This window comes from Cynocephalus volans, chromosome 11 (assembly GCF_027409185.1).
Source record: "Cynocephalus volans isolate mCynVol1 chromosome 11, mCynVol1.pri, whole genome shotgun sequence".
Classification (NCBI taxonomy): Eukaryota; Metazoa; Chordata; class Mammalia; order Dermoptera; family Cynocephalidae; genus Cynocephalus; species Cynocephalus volans.
The window spans coordinates 127,271,860-127,294,967 of record NC_084470.1 but is presented as its reverse complement, the minus strand read 5'-3'; the positions used below and the strand labels follow the sequence as shown (position 1 = coordinate 127,294,967).

At 35.2% G+C, this 23,108-nt stretch overlaps 1 protein-coding gene across 1 annotated transcript in view; it reads left to right on the top strand.

Moving 5' to 3' along the window:
- PTPRC (protein tyrosine phosphatase receptor type C) overlaps nucleotides 1-20,459 on the top strand; it is a 106,314-nt gene extending 85,855 nt beyond the window's left edge. The window contains exons 16-31 of the mRNA XM_063113480.1: nucleotides 75-184; nucleotides 775-865; nucleotides 959-1,035; nucleotides 3,327-3,363; nucleotides 3,461-3,558; nucleotides 4,261-4,386; nucleotides 6,270-6,427; nucleotides 6,614-6,749; nucleotides 8,294-8,443; nucleotides 12,646-12,736; nucleotides 13,973-14,106; nucleotides 15,017-15,151; nucleotides 16,583-16,705; nucleotides 16,916-17,094; nucleotides 18,636-18,771; nucleotides 20,187-20,459. Coding sequence (XP_062969550.1) covers nucleotides 75-184; nucleotides 775-865; nucleotides 959-1,035; nucleotides 3,327-3,363; nucleotides 3,461-3,558; nucleotides 4,261-4,386; nucleotides 6,270-6,427; nucleotides 6,614-6,749; nucleotides 8,294-8,443; nucleotides 12,646-12,736; nucleotides 13,973-14,106; nucleotides 15,017-15,151; nucleotides 16,583-16,705; nucleotides 16,916-17,094; nucleotides 18,636-18,771; nucleotides 20,187-20,459 — 2,054 coding nt within the window. The remainder of the gene's footprint in view (nucleotides 1-74; nucleotides 185-774; nucleotides 866-958; nucleotides 1,036-3,326; nucleotides 3,364-3,460; nucleotides 3,559-4,260; nucleotides 4,387-6,269; nucleotides 6,428-6,613; nucleotides 6,750-8,293; nucleotides 8,444-12,645; nucleotides 12,737-13,972; nucleotides 14,107-15,016; nucleotides 15,152-16,582; nucleotides 16,706-16,915; nucleotides 17,095-18,635; nucleotides 18,772-20,186) is intronic.
- Nucleotides 20,460-23,108: the final 2,649 nt, after the last annotated feature.

Genomic DNA, 23,108 nt, shown 5'->3' with positions numbered 1-23,108 from the left:
AAATTTAATGAAATTTGTATGAACATTTGATAGATAGGCATAGTACTGGTTCTGAATCTTTAATATGTTCACAGATGATGAAAAACAGCTCATGAATGTGGAGCCAATTCATGCAGATGCTTTGTTGGAAACTTACAAGAGAAAGATCGCTGATGAAGGAAGACTTTTCCTGGCTGAATTTCAGGTGTGTGGTGTTCTTGATATAGAATGAGAAATTCTACTCAAGTTTCAAGAAAATTCCATTTAAAATTGTATTTGTATAAACATTTGCCTTTACAATTTATTCCACATAATACTGCAATGTAATCAAAGCAGAGATTATTATCAGATATTTACAGACCAAAGGAGAGACTCATAGAGGTTGACAAAATCATAGTATGGGGCAAGTAAATATTTTAATATTATGCTTTATTGTATCATTACCAACTATGAAGTTGTGTCACAAAACATATTTGGCCAATTTTGTATTTGTACTCTAGGTAATCATCCAAGTATCTGCTTTTAAATGAATTTTAAAGAGGCACAGCAACTAATTCTAAATGTAATCCCACTCACGAGATTTGTTCTGAAAGTAGTTCATCATTAATTTTTAAGGAAAAACTTTTTTCTGCATAATTTCTGACAATGTTAATTTCAATTACCATATGCAACTTGTTTATTGATATAAAGAAAATATTTTACAGGATGTCTCATTTGCTCAAAGTGATAACTGGTAAGGGGAAAATTATTTTTTACTAAATCTGCTGTGATTAAAAGAATCTTTGTGTCTTTTAGAGCATTCCACGGGTCTTCAGCAAGTTTTCTATCAAGGATGCTCGAAAGCCCTTTAACCAGAATAAAAACCGTTATGTTGACATCCTTCCTTGTGAGTACTCAATCGAGAATGGAATTTTCATGTGTTTAGTCTGATTGATTATTCATTATTTCACTTGTTTATTTATTTTTTTTCTTTAAACAGATGATTACAACCGTGTTGAACTCTCTGAGATAAATGGAGATGCAGGGTCAAACTATATAAATGCCAGCTACATTGATGTGAGTAAAAAATGCTTAACTGCCAAATTATTTTATATCATCATCATTTTGTCATTGATAATTTGCATTTTCTATGCATTCCCTTCAGTTTCTTCTCTGTCTTGGAAAAATTCTAAGAATACTAATAGAAATATTTTGAAGAAAGCTCATAATGTTATATAAACAACAAAATCAGCAATATTTGCAAGAGTAGTATTTATTATGTGGCTGTTGGTACTTGGTATAACATATGATTTTCTTCTACAAACAAAATTATGCTAAGAATTAATGTACTCTGGTGCCTCTTATGTGCTGGATATTAGACTATTAGGTCTATGCATGTAGTTCTCATAAGAACTCTACATTTGTCATTCATGAAATATACATGGTCAACTGTCTTAATCATTAATAAAGTTTCATTTTGAGACATTTAATGATTTTTAAAGCAAAATTACTGACATCAATAATTATGATCACTATTTTGATATAATTTATGATACATTTGCTATTAATCAGTCATCTTTTTAAGTTCTTTGGATGTATTAATTCAATTAAATCTTATAGCAACTCTATGAGGTGTTCTCCATTTTGAGAGTAGAAACAGAGCTGGGATTTTTTTGTCCCCAAGAATTCTTTCTTTAAAGACAGCACTCTAGAGAAAGAATTCTTGTGGGGAAAAAAATCCAAGCTTTGCTTCTACTAGCAAAATGAACACTTCATAGAGTTGCTATGAGGTTTAGCAAGGAATTGGTAAAGGGCCACAAAAAAATAATTACATTGTTTAATGTTGAAAATACTAATTATCCTGATTTGAACATCACATATTGCACATAGGTATGGATTTTCAATGCTGTACCCTATTGATATGTACAATCAATTATGATTCAATAAATAAAAATAAATAAACTGTGTACATGATAAAAATAAATAAGTCAATACATTTTTGTCCTTAAAAAATAAAAATAAACCTGCCTTCTATTAACTTTATTTTATATACCACACTTTTTGTATCCTTGCCTAGTACTTTCCCTGGAAATTCCATTCTTAGCAACAAATTATTTTTTCTTTAACATGTGCTCATATTATTCACAATTCCATCTTTTGCTCTCTTTCTTTCCTATACGATTCTTAAAATTCTTGTTTACAAGGATAACCAACACTTGCAAATATGAAGTCATAGCCCAAAAAGTAATTATCAGTATTGGGTCATAATTTTGAACTCTATTTCAATTGATTCTCTCAGGTGACCTCTGTAGGCCTTCACAATTAGCATCGATCAAGTTTGTTTTAATGTATAGTGTCTTTTCCAAATACTAGTGTGTTCTTCAAAGTAAGGTAATTGAGAGCACACCTGGTAATGTAGAAGATTTTATAAAGATTTAGACAGTCTCTAGAACCCCCCCCCCACATTTTCTATTCAGATATATACGATAGTTATGGTATCAGGCTATACTTAGTTTCCCCAGAAGAGCTGGGGGTTCTTGGAAAGCATGTGTCTTCAGCTTTTGGGCTGTTATCTGACATATTGTTCTCATTCAATAAATACTTGTTGAATGTGTGAATAGAACTGTACCATGAGAAGTTACTGAAATTAATCGTGAATTCTTGCAGCTCATCTGCTAAATTTCATTCAATGGCAAAGGTCATATACTTCATTGCTGAGGTGATTTTAAGAAGTATGAGATAATTTTGTAAGAAATCAACATGATATTTTATATGCCTCTTTATTCCTAGTCTTGGTAACAGGAACAGAAAAAGCATGCATGGTATATAATGAAGTGAAAGTTATTTTTACCTATCTGGACCAGCAAAAAAGGAGTGTAAGGAATCAGCAGTATATTCCAACAGTAGTGAAAAGGGTGAAAGTATGCGTGTAATCCCAGAACAATTTGTTGAATAAATTGAGTAAAAATTCAAAAAGTAACCACATGGCTGGTCAGGAGCTTTAAATAGTGGTAAATGGTGCTGTAAGAGCTGGCAGGATATAAAATATAAGAATGTCTAGAAAACTCTTGTAAATTGCTGCGCCATCCCAGACGAGGATGAAGTTTAGTTTTGAAAATTGTCTGGAGTATACAACACCATACGTGAAAGTCGTGAGTATTGTGTGCAAATGTCAACTAACATGTGTGTCACAGTTAAATATCTGATCACAAGTTCATAAAATCCCCTTGATTAATTTGAAAATGCCCAGGGAAATTCACAACCAAGAAAAGGTGGATCTAAAGCAACTTGCCCTAACTCACAATTTTGTATGTTATTGAATAATTGAATATTCAGTAACTGAATATCTTTCTGTGTGTTTTGAACAGGGTTTCAAAGAACCCAGAAAGTATATTGCTGCACAAGGTAATTTATTTGATAGTGCAATATTCTTTTTGAAATTTTGTTTTCTAGCACTTTTAAGAAAATATTTTTTACAAACGTGTATTTGTTTGCTTCCTAGGTCCCAGAGATGAAACTGTGGATGATTTCTGGAGGATGATCTGGGAACAAAAAGCCACTGTTATTGTCATGGTTACTCGATGTGAGGAAGGAAACAGGGTAATAAGAACTCAGCAGATTGATAGGGTGGAGATTAGGGTTAGGAAAAGAAGTGTTGAATTGCATTTTGAAAAGCCACATATATGTGCTTGATGACTAAAACAGACAGTTCTCTATGTTAATCAGTATTAACATTTGATTTAAATTTTTCATACATGTTGAAAAATAAAACGTACATATTTAAATATATGTCTATATGCACAAAATTTAAATGCTTGTGCTTAGTTGCTAGGGTTTTGTTTGATTCCTGTTTTTTTGTTTATTGTTTTAAATTCAGTACAATTCCATGCATTCATTTCATAAGTACTCAAAACAATACTGACCTGGGGCAGAAAGGTGGTAAGTCGTGTAATGTGATTTTAAGACAAATAAAAGCCTCTCCATGCCCCGGTCTGAAATTAATAACAAGCATGTATGTCCTTTTTGCTGACCACTGAGCATATCTTCTTTTAATATGCAGCTAAGCCTGGGAAGATCATCGTTCTGCTAAGTAACATGAAGGAAATCTTTTAGTACACATTAATCGAAAATAGAATATATCTTCAGCATCACAACTTAAAGTGTATATGTGTTTCAAGGGGAACGTAAAAATGTTTTGAGAATTTTAGATAAATAAATTTTAGGTTTTCTGGTTTTTTAATGTTAAATAATAATTTTTTTTTAATGAAAAACTGGAATCATTAATGATTTTTAAAAATATAGAACAAGTGTGCAGAATACTGGCCGTCAATGGAAGAGGGCACTCAGACTTTTGGAGATGTTGTCGTAAAGGTCACCGAGCACAAAAGATGTCCAGATTACATCATTCAGAAAATGAATATTACAAATGTGAGTTTATTACATGATTTTTGTTTTGATATATATTTTTTATAAAAAATACAATTAAGGAACATAAAGTGTGAGAAATTAAAATGTATCTGGGAGAAATTAAAACATATCTGGGAAAATTATTTTTAATGACCGGCAGGAGGAAGTGGTGGATTAGAACAATAACAGAAACTGACAGAATCCAACTTAAGTCACTGGCCAAGGAAGTGTTTGTCCAAGTCAAATCAAAATTATGTATTTTGCTGTGACCCTTGAAGAATTAAAAAAGGGTCAATTAAATGTGTTGATTAAATGATTGAATTACTAAATGAATAAACAAATAGTCTTTAATCTTGAGGAGTTCTAACCTTTATGGAAAGAGTTTACAAATGGCACAATTAGAGAGCACTATAAGATTGTATAAAGAGTACTGCATGAAGACTGTATAAAGCACTGTATAAAGTGCTAAATAGGTAGTAGGGAAAGTGTTTAGTTCAGAAAATAAAGAGGTCAGAGTGGCCTTAGGTAATAGTTAAAATGGAGGTCACCACACATATTATATGATCCCATTTATAGAAAAAGTCCAGAATAGACAAGCCTATAAAGACAGAAAGTAGATTAATAGCTGCCTAGGGCTGTGGGAGTCAGATGTAAATGGAGAGTGGCTGCTAATGGGTAAAGACTTATTTTGTGGTGATGAAAATGTTCCATAATTAGATAGTGGTGATGGTTCTACTCCCCTGAATATAATGAAAATACTGAAATGTACATTTTAAGTGGGTGAACTTTATGGTATGTGATAGATGATAGAGCTGTTTCAAAAATGCAGGTCTTTAAAAAGGATTGAAATTTTCTCTCAATTCCATTGTTTGGAGGGCTTTCAGTCCTTTAAATTTTATTTCTATAATTTCCAAGTACATTTTCTACAAGAACAGGAGACTTTTTGTACATATCCGCCTAGGCCTTCTTAGGCTCTCATGGCATCATTAACTGCTGCGCCCATGTAGAGCTGCGAAACAATCCTACCAATGGCCGATGGCTAAATACATGATTGATGAAGCCACAGACGCTTCAATCCATAGATGTAGGTGGATATGTAGAGGCTGATGACCTTCTGGTTCCATTGATTAGCATGGGATTACTATTCTTAATCAATTTAGTTATTTCCCGTCAGAAAATTACAACCAATACAGTATTTTTCCTTTTTATTAACTTATTTTCTTTTAAAAGAGTTTTTGTTTCTTTTGTCATCTAAATGTAGGTGGTTCTTCAGACCTGTTCAGAAAATTATGACTTATGCATCTTCTGGTGGTTACCTAGAACTCGGAACCAACATAAGCTATAGTCTGGGCCTTACTTTCCTAAGTTCTCTTGCTGTATTCTGAGTTGATGACTCTACTATGACAGGGCCCAAAGAATACAGTGTGAATCAGATAACTAATTAGACTTTCTTCACATGAGAAATAGTCCTGCTTGCTGGCCTACCAGGCAGAAATATTTTAAACAGTTTTAAGAATGATCATTACTTTATATCATGCATACACCCAAACCCCCCCTTTTTTGTATGTGTTTGTTTTTGTCTTTTTGGCTTGGCAGCATGAAAGTTCCTAGGAGTTTCAGCTATACTCACTTCCCCTGACTTACCTGACTGGTTAGTTATTGCTTAGTGGGTAGTGCATGCAAATCCTGCACCATATCTCAAGTACTATCAATTGGGAAGAAAAATGCTAACATGTGTAAAAAAACGTATAGGATGCCTGAGCAATTGTGGATTCTTTGGAGCAGCTTGTGTTTACCTGAGGAGTTTTCTGTGTTGGTTCCCCTTTCCACTTATTTGTGTTACATAGTTTGCTTTGGGGAAAAAAAAAAAAATCATCTGGAAGAAAATATTATCTTTTGACTAGAAAAAAGAAAAAGCAACTGGAAGAGATGTGACTCACATTCAGTTTACCAGCTGGCCGGACCACGGGGTGCCTGAAGATTCTCATTTGCTCCTCAAACTGCGAAGAAGAGTGAATGCTTTCAGCAACTTCTTCAGTGGTCCCATTGTGGTGCACTGCAGGTAAACAGAGAACTCCCGCAGAACGCCTCGGCTGTTAGGGACATCCTCCCCTCTGACAACTGCTATTTTGGGAAGCCAGCTAGAAGGAGAAACTTGTATTCTTATCTCTGCTTCGCCTTGATAGTTTTTCTGTTTAATTCTCTGCTTATCATAGTGGCTTTATTTTTTGTTGGTTTGTTTTGTCAGTGCTGGTGTTGGGCGCACAGGCACCTATATTGGCATTGATGCCATGCTAGAAGGGCTGGAAGCTGAGAACAAAGTGGATGTTTATGGTTATGTTGTCAAGCTAAGGCGGCAGAGATGCCTGATGGTTCAAGTGGAGGTACGTTCTAACCTTTAGTGGTTATTCCCACTCTTATTTTTTGGACTTAAATCTTTCAGGGTGGTAGTAATGATCTTAGAAACCCAAATTCTTCACAACTTAAAACAGTAGGTGAAAAGAGTTTTAATTTCCTGAAAACTAAAACGTGGTAATCACCAGTCATAGTAGAAACATTTTGCATTAGTGCGTAAAAGTACTGTGGAAGTAGGAGGACCATAAAATATATTTAAAAAAATAATGCAATACTATTTACAAAAAGCCTGGCTTTTGGAACTAAATTACCAAGGTTCAAATCCTGCCTCTAATTCTTAATACTATACATCTTTGGACAAGTTTTTAATCTTTCTGTGTCTCAGTCATCTGTCAAATGGATATGATGATGGTAATTACCTCACAGACTTATGACGAAAGGTAATACAAGTGGAGCAACTAAACAAGTCCCTGGCATATGCCACACATTTAGTAACTAAAAGTTATGGTTATGATTTAAAATGTATGTACTTGGCTCAGCAATATCACATGTGCATATATACCCAAGAGAAGCACTTGCAAATCTGTGCAAGAATATTCATTAAGATGAATGCAATCAGTATTTTTAGAGTGGCAAAAATTTGGAAATGCCCTAAGTATATATCGATAGGGGAGTGGGCAAAGAGAATGTGGACACGTGGATTCACTGTACAATTAGTGCTGTGCTGCGGTTGAAGGGGATATTCTAGGTCTGTGTCTCTGTGGGTAGATGCTCAGATGCAAACAATGAGAGAGAAAGACACCAAATTAAACATGCAGGATATGATTTATGTAATTTTTTTAGAAACATTTTTTAGAAAAATGTACAATGTTTATATGCTTATAGATACAAATATATTAGCATAGAAGTATGAAAACCAGAAAAAAAAAAAAAAAACTATTTCCTTTAGGAAAATAAAATAGAGCAGAAGGGTACAGTCAGGGGACTGGAGGTAGTAGTTAAAGAGATTTATAAGAAATATGTTATTTTCTTAAAAATATTGCATTCAAATATGATAAAAAGTTGGGAGTTGCTAAGTCTGGGTTTGGCATATTGGATTTTTAAAAAAATAATTTTCTCTATTTAAAAAATTTCTAGAAAACTTAAAAAAATGTATTCTGTGGAATATCCACTGACCTCTTTTCTCTCAGATGTACTGTGAAATTTATTACAGTTTTATGTATTAGTAATTTCACTTACTAACTCAACAATAGTCACTGAAGGAAGTAACAATTTTTTTTTTTTTAGTTTTTAGGAATGAGACAAAAAGCTATGCAGTATATAGGATATGAATAATCTATTTAACAAGCTATTTTTTTTTTCTGGAGAAATAGTCTGAAATGGAATTTGCTCATATTCCAGAAAACTGTGAAAACCAACTTCCAAAATATTTAAATGTTAGAAATATCAATTTTCTTTTGCCATATATTGTCCCAGTATGAGCAAAAGTATGGAAATGCATATTTTATTCAAATGTGACCTATAGAAATCTAAGTTACCTGTTAATCATTGGTATTTTTTCTTGGAATTGTAGGCACAATACATCTTGATCCATCAGGCCTTGGTGGAATACAATCAGTTTGGAGAAACAGAAGTGAACTTGTCTGAATTACACCCATATCTATACAACATGAAGAAAAGAGACCCACCCAGTGAGCCATCTCCACTAGAGGCTGAATTCCAGGTAATAATAGTAATAACAATAACAATGATCACAGGTAGCTTTTATTGAGTGCTATCTGTTTTCCAGGTGGCTGCCATGTACTTGACATAGTTCTTGCATTTGTTCCTCACCATAACCCAGTGGAGCTCAGATGAGGAAACGAAGACAGAGAGTTTAAGAGAAATGCCTGAATCCACACAACTGTTATGTAGAAAACTTGTTTAAACTGAGAAATCTGATTCTAACACTAACACTTTTAACCATTCCTCATTAAGCTGGTTTAAAACAAAGTGTCAATACGACGGTATACAGCCACAAAATTGGTCGGCCAAAGGCAGTGTAACATCTCACCTTTAAAAACTGCATCTGGTTTTGGTTTGTAAAGGAAATAATTAGAAGGTTTATGACTGCTTAGGTAGTTGAAGTGGCTGGAGCTGGTAGACAAAAAGTAAAGGATAATTATGTGTATCCTAATCTATTTATTAGGCAATTATTCTGACAGCTAACCTAGGAGAGAATTCACTATGATTTCAGAGAGTTGGCATAACTATCCTCAAATTGCTCAGTTGTCAAAAAATGTTTCATAACTTTTAAGTTCCACCTGTGACTTCCAGTTTACTGAGTCTTTCAGTAAACTACTAAACTTTCAATTCAGAGAGTTTCACAAGACCAGGAATATGCTTTTAATCAGATGCAGAACCATTTAATGTTTAGGATCAAAGTGGTACTGAGGTGTGGAGTGGAGGTGGGACACGTAATAATCACCAAGTAACTCAGTTCCCCAGAAGACTTGTACTTACAGTGGAAGAAGTAGCAGACGTTGTTGTTTTGCTGCTCTTTTATGTGATAAATTAACCACATTCAGGCCGACCCCGTGGTGCACTCGGGAGCGCGGCGACGCTCCTGCCGCGGGTTTGGATCCTATATAGGGATGGCCAGTGCACTCACTGGCTGAGTGCCGGTCACGAAAAAGACAATAAATAAGTAAATAAGTAAATAAATAAATAAATAAATAAATAAAATAAATAAATTAACCACATTCAATACACTAGCCCTACCACATATATACTTACACTGCTTGAAGGCCCTTGCACATTTCGTTTAAGCACGCGTGTGTAGTCACTAAAAGAAAAAGACAGTATTTTTTCACTAAACAAATATGATTGAGTTTCTGCTGTATGCCAAGTACAATTCTAGGCACAAGAGTCAAAGTGATTATCAAGCAGACATGGGGCAAAGGCAAGAGAGAGTATGACCCAGACCATGGTAGTGGCTATAACCCTGATGGAAGCAGTGAAATTATTTAACCTAAGCAGGCAGGAAGATGGAAACTGAGGGTAGAGATGCAAGTTGGTTGATAGCTTTGAGGATGGGAAGTTGAAGCAATTGTTGCCTGATCTTTTTTTTTTCTCAAAAAGAAAAAAAAAAAAATGAGGCAAGATCATCAGCTGGGCCTTGAGGGGTAGAGCAGTGAGTAGAGCAAAGAGGAAGGGAAAAGGGTATAAAATAGTTATCTCAAAGTAGAAAAGCAGGCTCCTTAGGCAAAAGTAGTAAGAATCCCCAAAATTGTGGTTTGACCATTTGAAATTTATAGCAATGAATTTAAAGAGGGATCAGTCAGTTGGTTGTATTGTTTTCTTCAGCAGTATTGAGATCTCTGGGGATAGGGGGTGGGTACGGAGATAGTTGGGTTAAATCCATCTAGATTTTAACAAGTGACTAAAGTCAGGAGGCAAAGGAGTTGAGGGTGTTCCCGAACGATTATTGAAATGGACAGTAAGAGTGAGGCAGCACATGAAGGATACAAGAGACAGTAGTAAGGACGATGTGTTGGAGATGTTGATAGAATCGCAGATTGGTAGGTAGAAGGCACTAAAATAAATGACTAGGAGGAATAGGAATAGTTTTCCCTAATAGGAATGGCTGAAACTGTGATTGTAGAGGTAATGCGATGTTTGGAATGAAATCTACAGAGGTGTAGTGATAAAAGTGGATGCCTGAGGAGTGGAGGGAAAGGGCGTAGGAGGGGTGGAAGCTGAGAGATGAAGAGACTGGGGTGTTGAATAGGTCACCCCTTCAATGTCAGAGTAGCCAGGAACAATAACAGGCCTTGAGCAGAAGAGCACACAATTAGCCAGGTCTAAAGCTAAATGAGGGGGAGTGATCTAGAAAGCAGTGCCTGATGCCTTCAAGTGAAGAGCAGTAGATAAAAGGTGGTATAATACGATGGCAGGAAGGTCAAAGTCTTTGGGGTTTTTGAAGAAGAAACGAGTAGAAATGGTTTGCAAGTATAAACAGGGACCAAGGAGAACACGTGTATTTCCTTCAAGCTGTGGGGTAGACGGACTGTCAGGGGAAATCAGCTTATTCTTACGAGGCTACAGTGTTCTTGGAAGTGTCTTCAAGAGACATCCAGGTTTTACTAGGTGCAAAAAATAAAAAAATGTGAAGGGGTGGTTGGAAGAAGATTAAGATGGAGGACGGATGAGGGAGTGGGAGTTTGCTGATGATAGACCATTGGCATCACAGGGCAGAGAGAAAGGCACTGATGAGAGGTGAGAGATTGGGTTGCATTGAAAGATACAGGTAATCGCTTAGAAATAAAATTCTGGGGGGTGTAGAGGCACAGACTTGAGTTGGCAACGGAAACAAGCGGGGATTGAAGACGAAAAATTCTGTGTCTTAGATGAAGGTGAGCTATTAGCTCCACCTTTAGTCCTGGGTACTGGCTGGAAAGCAGAGGCTACCGGGTGATCCTTCGCACAGAGCACAAGGTGACGTGATGCTTTCCAAGGCAGCAGGCCTTCCCTGCAACTCATGGTGGTGTTCAGCTGGCCTGACAGTCAACAATGACGTTTTCCTGCACTCAAGCCAATAACGGGGTTTGAAACAGGATGCTGTGCTGAGTCTGAAAGAGGGTGCCATATTAAAATAAAACCATACATGCATGGAAGAACACAAGTATTTTCTTCAAGCTGCGAGGTAGATGGAGTGTAAGGAAGGGAATCAGCTTTTTCTTTAAAAGGCTACAATGTTCTTGGTGCTGTCCTCAAGTACACAAGTATATATATATATATATATATATATATATATATATATATATATATATGAATGTGTGTGTGTGTGTGTGTGTGTGTGTGTGTGTGTGTTTGTGACTAAAATCTTACTGAATTGTACATGAGGAGCTTTATCAGTTTAGGTTATTTGTAATATGAAATATTATTCACCTGACAAATATTTATTTAAAAACTAGTGGGAAGAGAGGGCTAGGAGAAAGGAGATCTTTTAGAAGAAATTGGCATTTATACTGATATCTAAAGGGTAAGAGAAATTGTAAGAGTGATAAAAAAGGCTAAGGGTGGTTAGAAAAAAACACGTTTGTCTACCAAGAGTTAAAGGACAGCTTGGCTCCCTCCAGGAATTGAGGGAGTTGGTTTGGCCAAAGTACGTTGTAGGGGATGAGGCTGAAGACACAAAGGGGCATGTCCTTAAAGGCTTTTTATGCTATTTTGAGGAAGTTTGCTGCTTTTTAGTGATGATGGGAGCTACCGAAGAACCTGAGAGGGACATCTTAGGTTTGTGTTTTAGAAAAATATTTAGTATTATAAATAGCCGAAACTTGTAAGCAAGACTGATGATAAAGAGGCCAGTTAAGCAACTGTTGATGTTTTCCAAGTGAAAAAAGAAGGTGGACTGGATGAAGTAGGAGGAGAGAAAAGTAAAAGGATTTGTAAGCTTCACCAGTAGAAAGGATAGATTTTGCTGACCGATTAGCTACTGTGAACGAGAGAGAAAGCAATCTGGAAGGTGTAAACAAATGAAGTATCAACTTTTGAAGCATTTGCCAAGTCTTCTGCGAATGTTGTATCTACGGAGTAAATTTCTGATAGTTTAAAATAATTTACCATTGCTTTTGCAATAGGGATACTAGTCGACATTCATATAGTGCTTTCAACTTATACAAGAACAAACTTCACCACTTTGCCATCAAGCAGCTCTTACGTATATTTTTAGTTCAAACTCAGCATGTCAAAAGTACTGAATGCCTGAGCAATAAAAGGAAAAAATGTATAGGCAAACTTAAAAATTGTGACCTATAGGGAGCATATGTAGATTTCATAACAATTAGTGAAATACTTTAAGGAGCATCTTAAGCCGCTATAATCAATTCTGCCACTATTTACATTGTAAAGGCATTTTCCATTCTGTTTATTTTTTCTCAGAGACTTCCTTCATATAGGGGTTGGAGGACACAGCATATTGGAAATCAAGAAGAAAATAAAAACAAAAACAGGAATTCTAATATCATTCCATGTATGTAACTTATTTGATTTTATCTTTGTATCAGATAAAGTGAAGCTCTCCTTTAGATTTGTCTAATGTGAGACATACACAAATGATCTTGAAGCAAGTTTTCAGCATTTGGTTGACAACAGTAAAAAAGTTAATATCATAAAGTTAGTTTTAGTCGTAGCAAACTCTTTGAACGAACCCCAGACATTTTCAATGGACTCTGGTGGACAAACTGTATTCAGTATTTTTTTTTTCTCTTTTTCTCCTAGCAGTTATTTCAGAAATGGGTTGTAAATGAAACCTTCAGAGCTGGAAGAAAAAAGGCCAAGTCCCCTTTACCAGTTCTCTCTCCTCTTCAGTTTATTTGAGTTATTTACTCCAGGGTAAATGCCAAATAGAAAAAAATTATCTACACTTTTTTTTTTTTTAATTTATGTTTTCTCATCATCCCTAATATCTAGGAGGTTTGGAAGTAGGTGGAAAGTACTCTATGATTTGTCAGTCTTTAAATTTAACAGATCAAAATATGCACAGTTTTCAAGACTTGAATTCTGTTATGTAAGAATATTGATAGGGTCACATCTGGTACAACTATAATTTTATTCAGTTGCACACACTAAAATTCACATGGATAAAATATAAGCCAAGCTAATAAACCAGACACCCAAATAAATCAGATCAGTGCATGGTTGACCTAGTTAATTTCCGCAGAAGTCATTATGAATATAGTTTAAAATATGGAATTGATGGTAATGTAGTTAATCAGATCATTTGACCAGGCTATTATAATTTTAAAAAATTAAGAAACTGAGAAATTACAGACCAAATAATTTTCCTGACTAAATAATAAATAACCTGAGGTATCTATTTAACTAAGATCGTTCATTTAACATTAATAGGATATAACTGAAAAACGGAAATCTAAATTATGGATTTTTTTAACCTTTATCAAGTATAGGTATCAAAGACTGGATAATCATATAGAATGTTTTGGCATCTGTTTGGTATTTAACATAGAGCTATGTCTCATGTTGTTTTTTCATAGAACCCCCTTGGGGACTTCTTTTTCTCAGACTTTTTTATTTTTATAATTTGTTAATCAATGAGAACTGAATTTTGTGTAGTATCTCATTCCATTTAGATACATAACTTTACTTAATGCAATCTGTCATCTAAATTATATTTTAATTTTCATACGAAAATCAGGCAAAAAGTTGATTTTTGAAAGGAGACTTATGACTAATTTATCTCACATAGATGACTTTAACAGAGTGCCACTTAAACCTGAACTGGAAATCAGCAAAGAGAGTGAGCATGACTCAGATGAATCGTCTGAGGATGACAGTGACTCAGAGGAGACGAGCAAATACATCAATGCTTCCTTTATAATGGTAGGTATTTAAAAGTCCAAAGTCTAAGATCTATTTAGATATCTATCTATATCTATGCTATTATGGCTGTTCATATGAAAGAATTATGAGTTATCATAGAATAACAACTACCTATTGATTGACACAAAAGTTTCTATGTTGAATACTATATTTTAACTCACTGCAACACTTAAAATATTAAAACCTAATGAGCTGATACAAAATAAAACAATGCTATTGGTTACATTTTATAACAAACATGACTATAACCATATTAATTTTAAAAATAAAATCCAAGCAAATACAAGTATTTGAAAAGGTTTGTGCTTAGATACCCAAGTTGTAAGAAAATACAAATTTGTATATTTGTGTAGTAAAAACTTTTCATTCAGATTATCTGAATTATTAGATGAGTCTGTGTCATATACATTTTTTAAAATAAACCAAAGAATTACATGAAAGAATACATGGAAATTTTAGTTATTCAGTAAAGATTTATTGCATATACTCTAAGTTGAATTTACAAAGTTTCCTAAAACACACATTCACGGAATATTAGTTTAATTATAAGCTGTCGTAGAATGTATACACACCAATTATGGTAGATGCATGATGAAGATAATTTGAAATATATATGCAATTTCTTTCTGCCATCACCCTAACCTTTATAGAGGAAAAAAAGGTATTTTTTTGGAAGGGAAAACTTGCTCATTTTGTAAGATGCTATGTTGTAATCTTGATTTCACATTACTAGCTAAGAATTATCATTTTCTGAGCAAGTATTTTTGGACCTACGAATCTTAATGTTTTTATTTAATGGCACTAAGTGATCCAAATAGTTATTTTAAGAATCCACTGCTTTCTCTTCAGTTAGCAGTAGTAACAAAGTCCCACCCATTTTTTTTTTTTTTTTTTTAATTTTTTATTAAAGAGTTACTGGAAACCTGAAGTGATGATTGCTACTCAGGGACCATTAAAAGAGACCATTGGTGACTTTTGGCAGATGATATTCCAAAGAAAAGTCAAAGTTATTGTTATGCTGACAGAGCTTAAGCATGGAGACCAGGTTTGTACGTCTGAGAATCTTTTTTTCAAAAAGTCCTTTTGTCATGAAGTATCATTCTCCATTCTGGGCTTACTTAGCTGATCGCTATACTCATGTCTTTTTGATCTCTCTGTCACGCAATTCCATTGGTTCATCCAAGTGTTGGCCTCTGTCATCTGTGTCTGGATGCTGACAACCTCTCGTGTTTTGCTCCTTTCCAGTCCTGCACCCTGCTCAAGATTATCATCCATTCCAGTGTTACAACAAGCAACAGATACATCTCTCTCTATTTTCTTAAAGATAAAAACCAAACTCCTTGTGTGACACATAAGACTTTTAATAATCAGGCCCTCTTCTATCTTCCCATTTTCCTCCCATTTTTGTGTTTTATGTACTCTGCACTCTGGGCAAGTAGGTTTATTGACTGAGTCTTAACTCACCAGCTGCATGCTCATCACTGAGTCTTCATTTACTGACATTCCATATACTAAATGCCCCCACCTCATCCCATTTTTGCCCATTATTCTGGCAAGACAAAATTCCTGAAAAATTTAACTAAATTCTTCATTCCTGATGCTCATGTAATATTTATTGCCTTAAAATTCTATAATTGGAGGTGAAACTAAGATATAATTTCATTTTCCACTTGAGGGCTATTTTTTTTCTCTCTCTATCTCTCTCTCTCTGTCAATCCACTGACCCTGAACATAGAAAGTTGTTTTTGTGTTTTATGTTTTTTATTTTTTTTTAAAGGAACACATGTTCAGATTTCCATCATGAAATTTCAGTAATCTTTTTAATCTAAATTGTGAAAGCCAAGAAATAGAAGGGACGTGCAGACAGGAACGCCTGTATCTGTCTGTAATTGCGGGGTTGTGGTTGGTGAGGAACAGTCTCAGAGAAAGGAAACAGTTTTTTGATTCACCTACTCCTCAGCCTGAGCCTTTACTTAATATTCAGTCAGCTTACATAGAGGCTCTCATGCTGTTGGGCATCAGGATACAGAGACAAATCTCTGAAAGATGCAGCCTCTTTCCTCGAGGACCAATGGAGGGACAGTGGGACCTGAGTTATGGGTGGTCATAACCAGCATCAGCTCAATCAATAGATCTTGAAGAGCTGATGATAAGGATATGGAAGGGAGTAACAAATCTCAAAGCCTGCATAGGGGAAGACAGAGCTGTTCCTGTGGTGTCCTGGCCAGCTCGATTATTCCCAGATTCCTTTTACTTGCACAAGGAAACACCATGTGTTTGTTAAATGGGTCTCTGACATACTTAAAATAGATTTTGGATTTTTATGAACAGGTTTCAATTTTAGAACACAATTAATAATTTCCACTAATAGAAAAGAGGGAAGGAGAGAAAAAGAGAGATTGATTCTCTGAATACTTTAAATAGCAGATAGAATACTTTGTGTAGAAAGTGTTGAATCATACTCTTTCTTATCTAGGAAATCTGTGCTCAGTACTGGGAAGAAGGAAAGAAAACATATGGAGACGTCGAAGTTGATATAAAAGACACAAACATATGTTCAACTTACACACTTCGTGTATTTGAACTGAGACATTCCAAGGTAAATAAATAACTTCAGGAGTATCTATTTTTGATGTCATTAATCTGGTAATGAAAGTAACAAAAATTACTCTATAAAAGCAAAGCCACCATTTATATAATGGTTTAGAATAAAATCTTAAAATTATTTAAATAAAAGCAATTGTAAAGAAAATGTGACTATCCAATGTTTCAGTGGACTGAACTGCACTCTTTTCACTTCTGATTTTAGAGGAAAGATTCTCGAACTGTGTACCAGTATCAATATACTAACTGGAGTGTGGACCAGCTTCCTGTTGAGCCCAAAGAATTAATCTCTGTGATTCAGATCCTCAAACAAAAACTTCCCCAAAAGAATTTCACTGAAGGGAATAAGTACCACAAGGGTGTGCCTCTCCTGATTCACTGCAGGTGGGTGGGAATTAATGGGATATGCTCTAAAAATCATTACAATGTTCGACTTCTTGGTTTGCCATTTCTCTTGAATTTATCCTGCTATATAAAACGCATGACCACGGTGAAAACCTCTTATGGAGTGAGTCGCTCTCTCAGTTATATTCCCACAGAATAACTATTATAGAAATATAATAGAAATGATTATATTATAGAGCAATAATTTTCGGCTTGGAGTGCCTTAATACAAGGCGCCACGTCATCTTTGACTTGTGGTACCTAAAATTGAACCTGGAATGGCTTATGTCCTGAATGAGCTAATGAGTGAATGAAAGGATGCATGAACACATAGGTAGATGGATACTATGTTACATACATGCTTATGAGCATGGATCCAAAGAACAATGCTTTGCCATCCATAGATGTATCTTAAGTTAAATGTTAACTGAAATTTCAATGCATAACAGCTTTAACCCATCATTCAATTTTCTAAAATGACCCAAAAGGCAAAGATTTTAAGAATACTAATAGTGATACTTGATTTTATTTGTTTCTGTTATGCAGACCCTTAAATTGACAGATGCCCTCATATCTACCTTAAATAAGAGATATTGCAAGAAGGATGCATGATATAAAATGTTTACTTAAAAATATTAAAGTATATGAAAGATGTAAATCTAGTGAAATGATTTTAGAATTTTTGGAAAAATCTCATTATTTATTCTTACTGGTGTTATATATATACACTAAAAAAAAAATATATATATATATACTAGAATCAAGCCCTTAGAGATATGCTACATTTCAGCATTTATTTGAATTTTCAAAAGTGAAATTTATGTGGGAAGAAAGCTGGAAGAAGAGAAATTTAAGCTTTAAAACCTTTTGTGTTTATTAGGATATGGTTGAATACCTACACTGTGTTCCTTAGAAAGTACAATAAATAAAGTGTCCTGCTGATAACACATTGTTTAAATTGAATCTTTATTATAACGATTTATACCTCTCATAGTCTAGTAAATCATTTGGTTGTCCTCTTTTTAATAAATAATTCCACTAGGTATCACTTTTCTATGGATGCAGAAGTAGAAACATTTGTAAAAAGTGGTAGAGAGGACAAAGAGTGAAGGAGGGACAATAGGTGGAGTAGTAATTTACAAAATATAAAGTCTAATATTTCTGATTCCATTTCTAGCTATGCCTTTATCCTCCCTAAACTTTGGTTTCCTCATCTATCAAATTGCTCTTATGATACTGGTCCTAACAACTTCAGATGTAAATGAAACGTATTAAAATTCAGAAAATACTAAATAGAAGAAAGTATATTTTTAAAGCCTAAGACAAATATTTTTTAAATTACAGGAGTATCATAATTCCAAATTGAAAATATTTGCCAAAAACTGCATTTAGCAGAAATAAATTTGGCTCTTAAGAGATCAAAATAAAATAATTACAATAGATATGAAGTAAAAATATATTCTCTCTGTAATTATACTAATACAATTTTTTACATAAAAAGTGAAATTCTTTTTTGTTGTTATCTTTTCTTCCTTTTATAGAGATGGATCTCAGCAAACAGGAATGTTTTGTGCTTTGTTAAATCTCTTGGAAAGTGCAGAAACAGAAGAGGTAGTAGATGTTTTTCAAGTAGTAAAATCTCTACGCAAAGCTAGGCCAGGAATGGTTTCCACATTTGTAAGTATTCCCCACTGCTGGCTTTTTAACATGCTTTGCAGTTTTACTTTGACAGGTTTTTTGCTTTTCTTTCCTTTCCTCTCCTCTCCTGCCCTTTCTTTTCTTCTATTTTCTTTTGTATTTTTTCTCTCTTCTGTTTTTATATGATTATTAATAGTATAAAAATAAACCTAATTAGAGTTTATCAGCATTTCATGAATATTTCTTTAAATATTTATGAAATTATAAATGTCTTCTCCTTTACTCCTGTATCAATTAGTGGTGTCGTAGAGAAAACCACCCCAAAATTTAGTGGCTTAAACAAATGACGTTAATTGCAATTCAATAGTCTATTGATTGACTGGATTGTTCTGCTGATATCGTCATGCTCAGCCAGTCCAGATCAAGCTCACTCCTATGTCTGCCTTCAGCTGATGTGCCACTGGGGTCTGGCTCGTCTAAAATGACCTCCATTGCCTATAGTGTGGCAGCTGACTGGCATTTCGCTGTGGCAGCAGGGGTGAGTGGGCCACATCTCTCCTTAACCAGAAGATAAGCCCAGCCTTATTTACATAAAAGTGGCAGAGTTCCAAGAAAAAGCAGAAGTATGTGAGACCTCTTGAAGCCGAGGCTTGGAACTGATCCAACGTCTTCCATGTTACATTAGCCCAACAAGTCAGAAGTCCAGCGCGGACTCAAGGGGTAGGGAAATAGACTCTATGCCTTGCTGAAAAGGCCTGCAAACTCACGTTGCAAAGAAACGTGGATACAGGGAAGATTATCTCATTTTTGTAATTTGTAATCAATCTATTCATGTACCTTCTCTATGTATTAGTAACTGTAGACGATCATCTGGGAACTATAATTATTCACAGTCTGAACACAATACCTAAAACATATGAAGCTTTTAATCATCTATGTTACTGACTTAAAAAATGTGTCAAGTGCCTACTATGTGCGCTTGGCATTAGGAGACTCACTGTTTAGTGTTGGGAAAAGCCAGATATTTATTAAACAGTGTATTGAGTAAAATGACAGAGAAATTATAAGAACATGAATGAGGGCATTTCATTTAACCTATGGGGATAAGGGTAGCCTTCTTGACCCAGATGATTCCAGCCTTGATTCTTAAATGATATGTAGGTATTAGCCAAGAGGTTAAGCACGAAAATAGCATCATGGGCAATGGCATGCGTGGCATGCAAGGGGAGAGAACACTAGTTTGGGTAAATTTTGAAAAGAACCCTGCAGTCGGTCCTTCAGCACTGTGAGGAAACTAAGCCATTTAAAGTGTTCTGTATGAGAACATATCAGAGTACGTTTCTATCATCCAGGACTTCCACCAGTAAATGCTTAGTTCTTGCTAGTTTTCCACTGAGAAGAAAATAATTACATTACCATTCTTCACATAATTTCTTGCTTCTTTCCTTTATTAGGAGCAATACCAGTTCCTATATGACATCATTGCCAGCACCTACCCTGCCCAGAATGGACAAGTAAAGAAAAACCATCAAGAAGATAAAATTGAATTTGATAATGAAGTGAACAAAGCAAAGCAGGATGCTAATTGTGTTAGTCCACTTGGTGCCCCAGATACGACCCGTGAAGGAAACAAAGAGGCTAAAGGTTCTGCACCCACAGATGGCACCGAGATGCCCGAACATTCTGCCAATGGTCCTGAGAGTCCAGCTTTAACTCAAAATACATAGGAAAAGACATAAATGGGGCAACTCCGAACCTCATATTAGTTGTTTCTATTATCTAGAAGTAGGAGGGGAAAATAGGTATACAGTAGATTAAGGAAGTACATTGGACCAATGTTTGTGGAAAGCTTTTCTTTTTCTACTGTGGAAAAAAATATTTAAGATAGTCTTGGCAAAACATTTTGTACAGTCTTTTGCTTATTTTAAAATTTTATATCTCATTCAGCAAAAACAACTTCTTTGTAGTCTTTGTGTGTGGATGTGTGTGTGTGAGAGAGAGATAAAAACTGAAAGAGAGAGACAGAGAAAGAGAGACTGAGATGGACGGAGAGAGAGAGAGAGACAGACAGACAGAGAGAAACACACAGACAGAGAGAGAGAGAGACAGACAGAGAAACACACAGACAGAGAGAGAGACAGACAGAGAAAGAGAGAGACAGACAGACAGAGAGAGAGACAGAGAGAGAGACAGACAGAGAGAGACAGACAGACCGAGAGAGAGACAGACAGACAGAGAGAGACAGACAGACAGACAGACAGACAGAGAGACAGAGAACGCTTTCAAGCGAATCTAAATTTTCTTGAGAAACATTGCCTTTTCTGTTTTTCTAAAGAAAAAAACGTTTTATATTGGAAGTGTTAATTTAGCTTGAAGAATCTATTCTTTCAATAATGAACTGTGTGTGGACTCTGTGTGAGAATAACAGCATGTATATTTCTAGAATGACCTCAAGATGTCCTTCCTGTTCTACTCATATGTATCTTATAGTTTAGAATTTTACGCTCATGGAAGTAGTGTGTGTATAGCTGCCAAGGGAAAGTTAACTAAATTAACATTTGGAATTCTTATACTCCATGCGTTAGCATTTAGTCCGATATCTTTTTAAGTGTATTTAATCTAATTTAAAATTTTTGTATGAGCCTATCTTGCTGTCTTCAAATGGGGCTTACAGCTTTGCAACACGGATTATTCTCTGTACAATGTTTGAAATTCATTGTTCAATACTTTTGACCAAAAATTATGTTTATTACAATTGAACTTAAACATTTTTAAAATAAACAAAGCAATATGAATAATTAGTAATTAATCCTTATGCTATTATGTAGCTCTTTGCTGTTATTTAACATAAGAAAAGAAGTGAATTTTACCACAAAGCAAGTTTCTAATTCATATTGATTACGTTGTATATTTTTACTTATTAATGAGAAAAAGGGGGAAGTTGAAAATCATCAACTGTGGGTACCAGAAAGTAAGAAATCTTGCTTTCACTTCTCTCATTAGTCACTCAAATTGTTGCCTCAGTTTCTCCTACTGAAACTTGATCAGTTGTCATTTACTAGACAATGTAGTTAAAATTTACAGTTCTGTGTTCAGTAGACCCGTATGGTATGTGTCTATTTTATCTGTGAATTCCTTCAAAATACAAACAGCAAAGTTCTAAATAATCTAAAAATAAAGTTTTTCTTCAACAAACTTCTGAAACATTTTAGTACCATTTTCCAAATGTGGATGTTATGTTTTAAATGTGTATCTTCACTTGAGATTATCCTTTCAAAGATACAAAATACATTCTTAGAAAATAGCGCCACAGTAATTTCTATTAGTTTAAGAAGCAAGCTAGAAATGTTTGGGGTTTTTTTCTTCTGCAAATGGAAAGCTGTGGTGAAGGGATAAAACAGGGGCTTTGAAGGCCCATAACTGTGAGAACAGGTATCAACCAGAAAGGGAGGCCCAGTATACTAGAACATGAAGTTATACCTGTTGTGGTGCTACGGCTAGGGCAAGAATCCTGCCCACAGCACCAATTGTAAAGTTACTCAACCATGACCACACCAGTTGTCGGGCTCTTTTACCTGCCAGTAATCCTGCTGACTGGGCTGACCATTGAGCTAGGGCTGGGTCTGGAGCTCACAGACCCCTCAAGCCCATTCAAAGACTGGGTCACAAACCCTTCATATGCCAAGCTGGGTCACCAGACACCACACACACCAGGCTGGCTCATCAGACCCCTTCACACAAGTCAATGAGCTAGGTAACCAGCCAAAAGGTCCTTGGAAGCCATAGGTTGGAAAGCATGGCTGCGCTGGGTGGATGCCCGAGGCAGATGCTCACCCACCCGCTTCATAAAACTCTCTCTCTCTCTCTCAATCTAAAGAACACAAGAATAGCAACAAAACTAAAAAGATACATTGGTGCACATGTGCACTAACTCCACACACACACACACACATGCGTGTGCGCACACATGCATGCACAATTTGCTTACAAAGAATGCTGAACCACACCCAACTGGACCCGAGGTGAGGGCTCTGACCAAACTTCTGTTTTCCCAACATATGTCTATGATTTTTATCTTACAAACGTAAGTCTATGGCTATGGGTTACATTCATAGGAAATGTGTCATGAAATGTAGAAGATTTCTTTGCAAAAGCTTGTCACTGCCATTATAAATTCCAAGACCTAGTCAGAAAAGTTAAGCAAAAAGTTTCAAATTAAAAAAAAGACTGGTGCCTTTAGGAATAAGGTTCTGAATCAAATTGCACATTTACTGGGCAGAAAAAGACTGTTAGGTTTCTTTTAAAGTTTGTCTATTTTATTCCTGATACCAGAATTCACTGGAAACAAAAGATACATTTAGTAATTTTAAAATTCA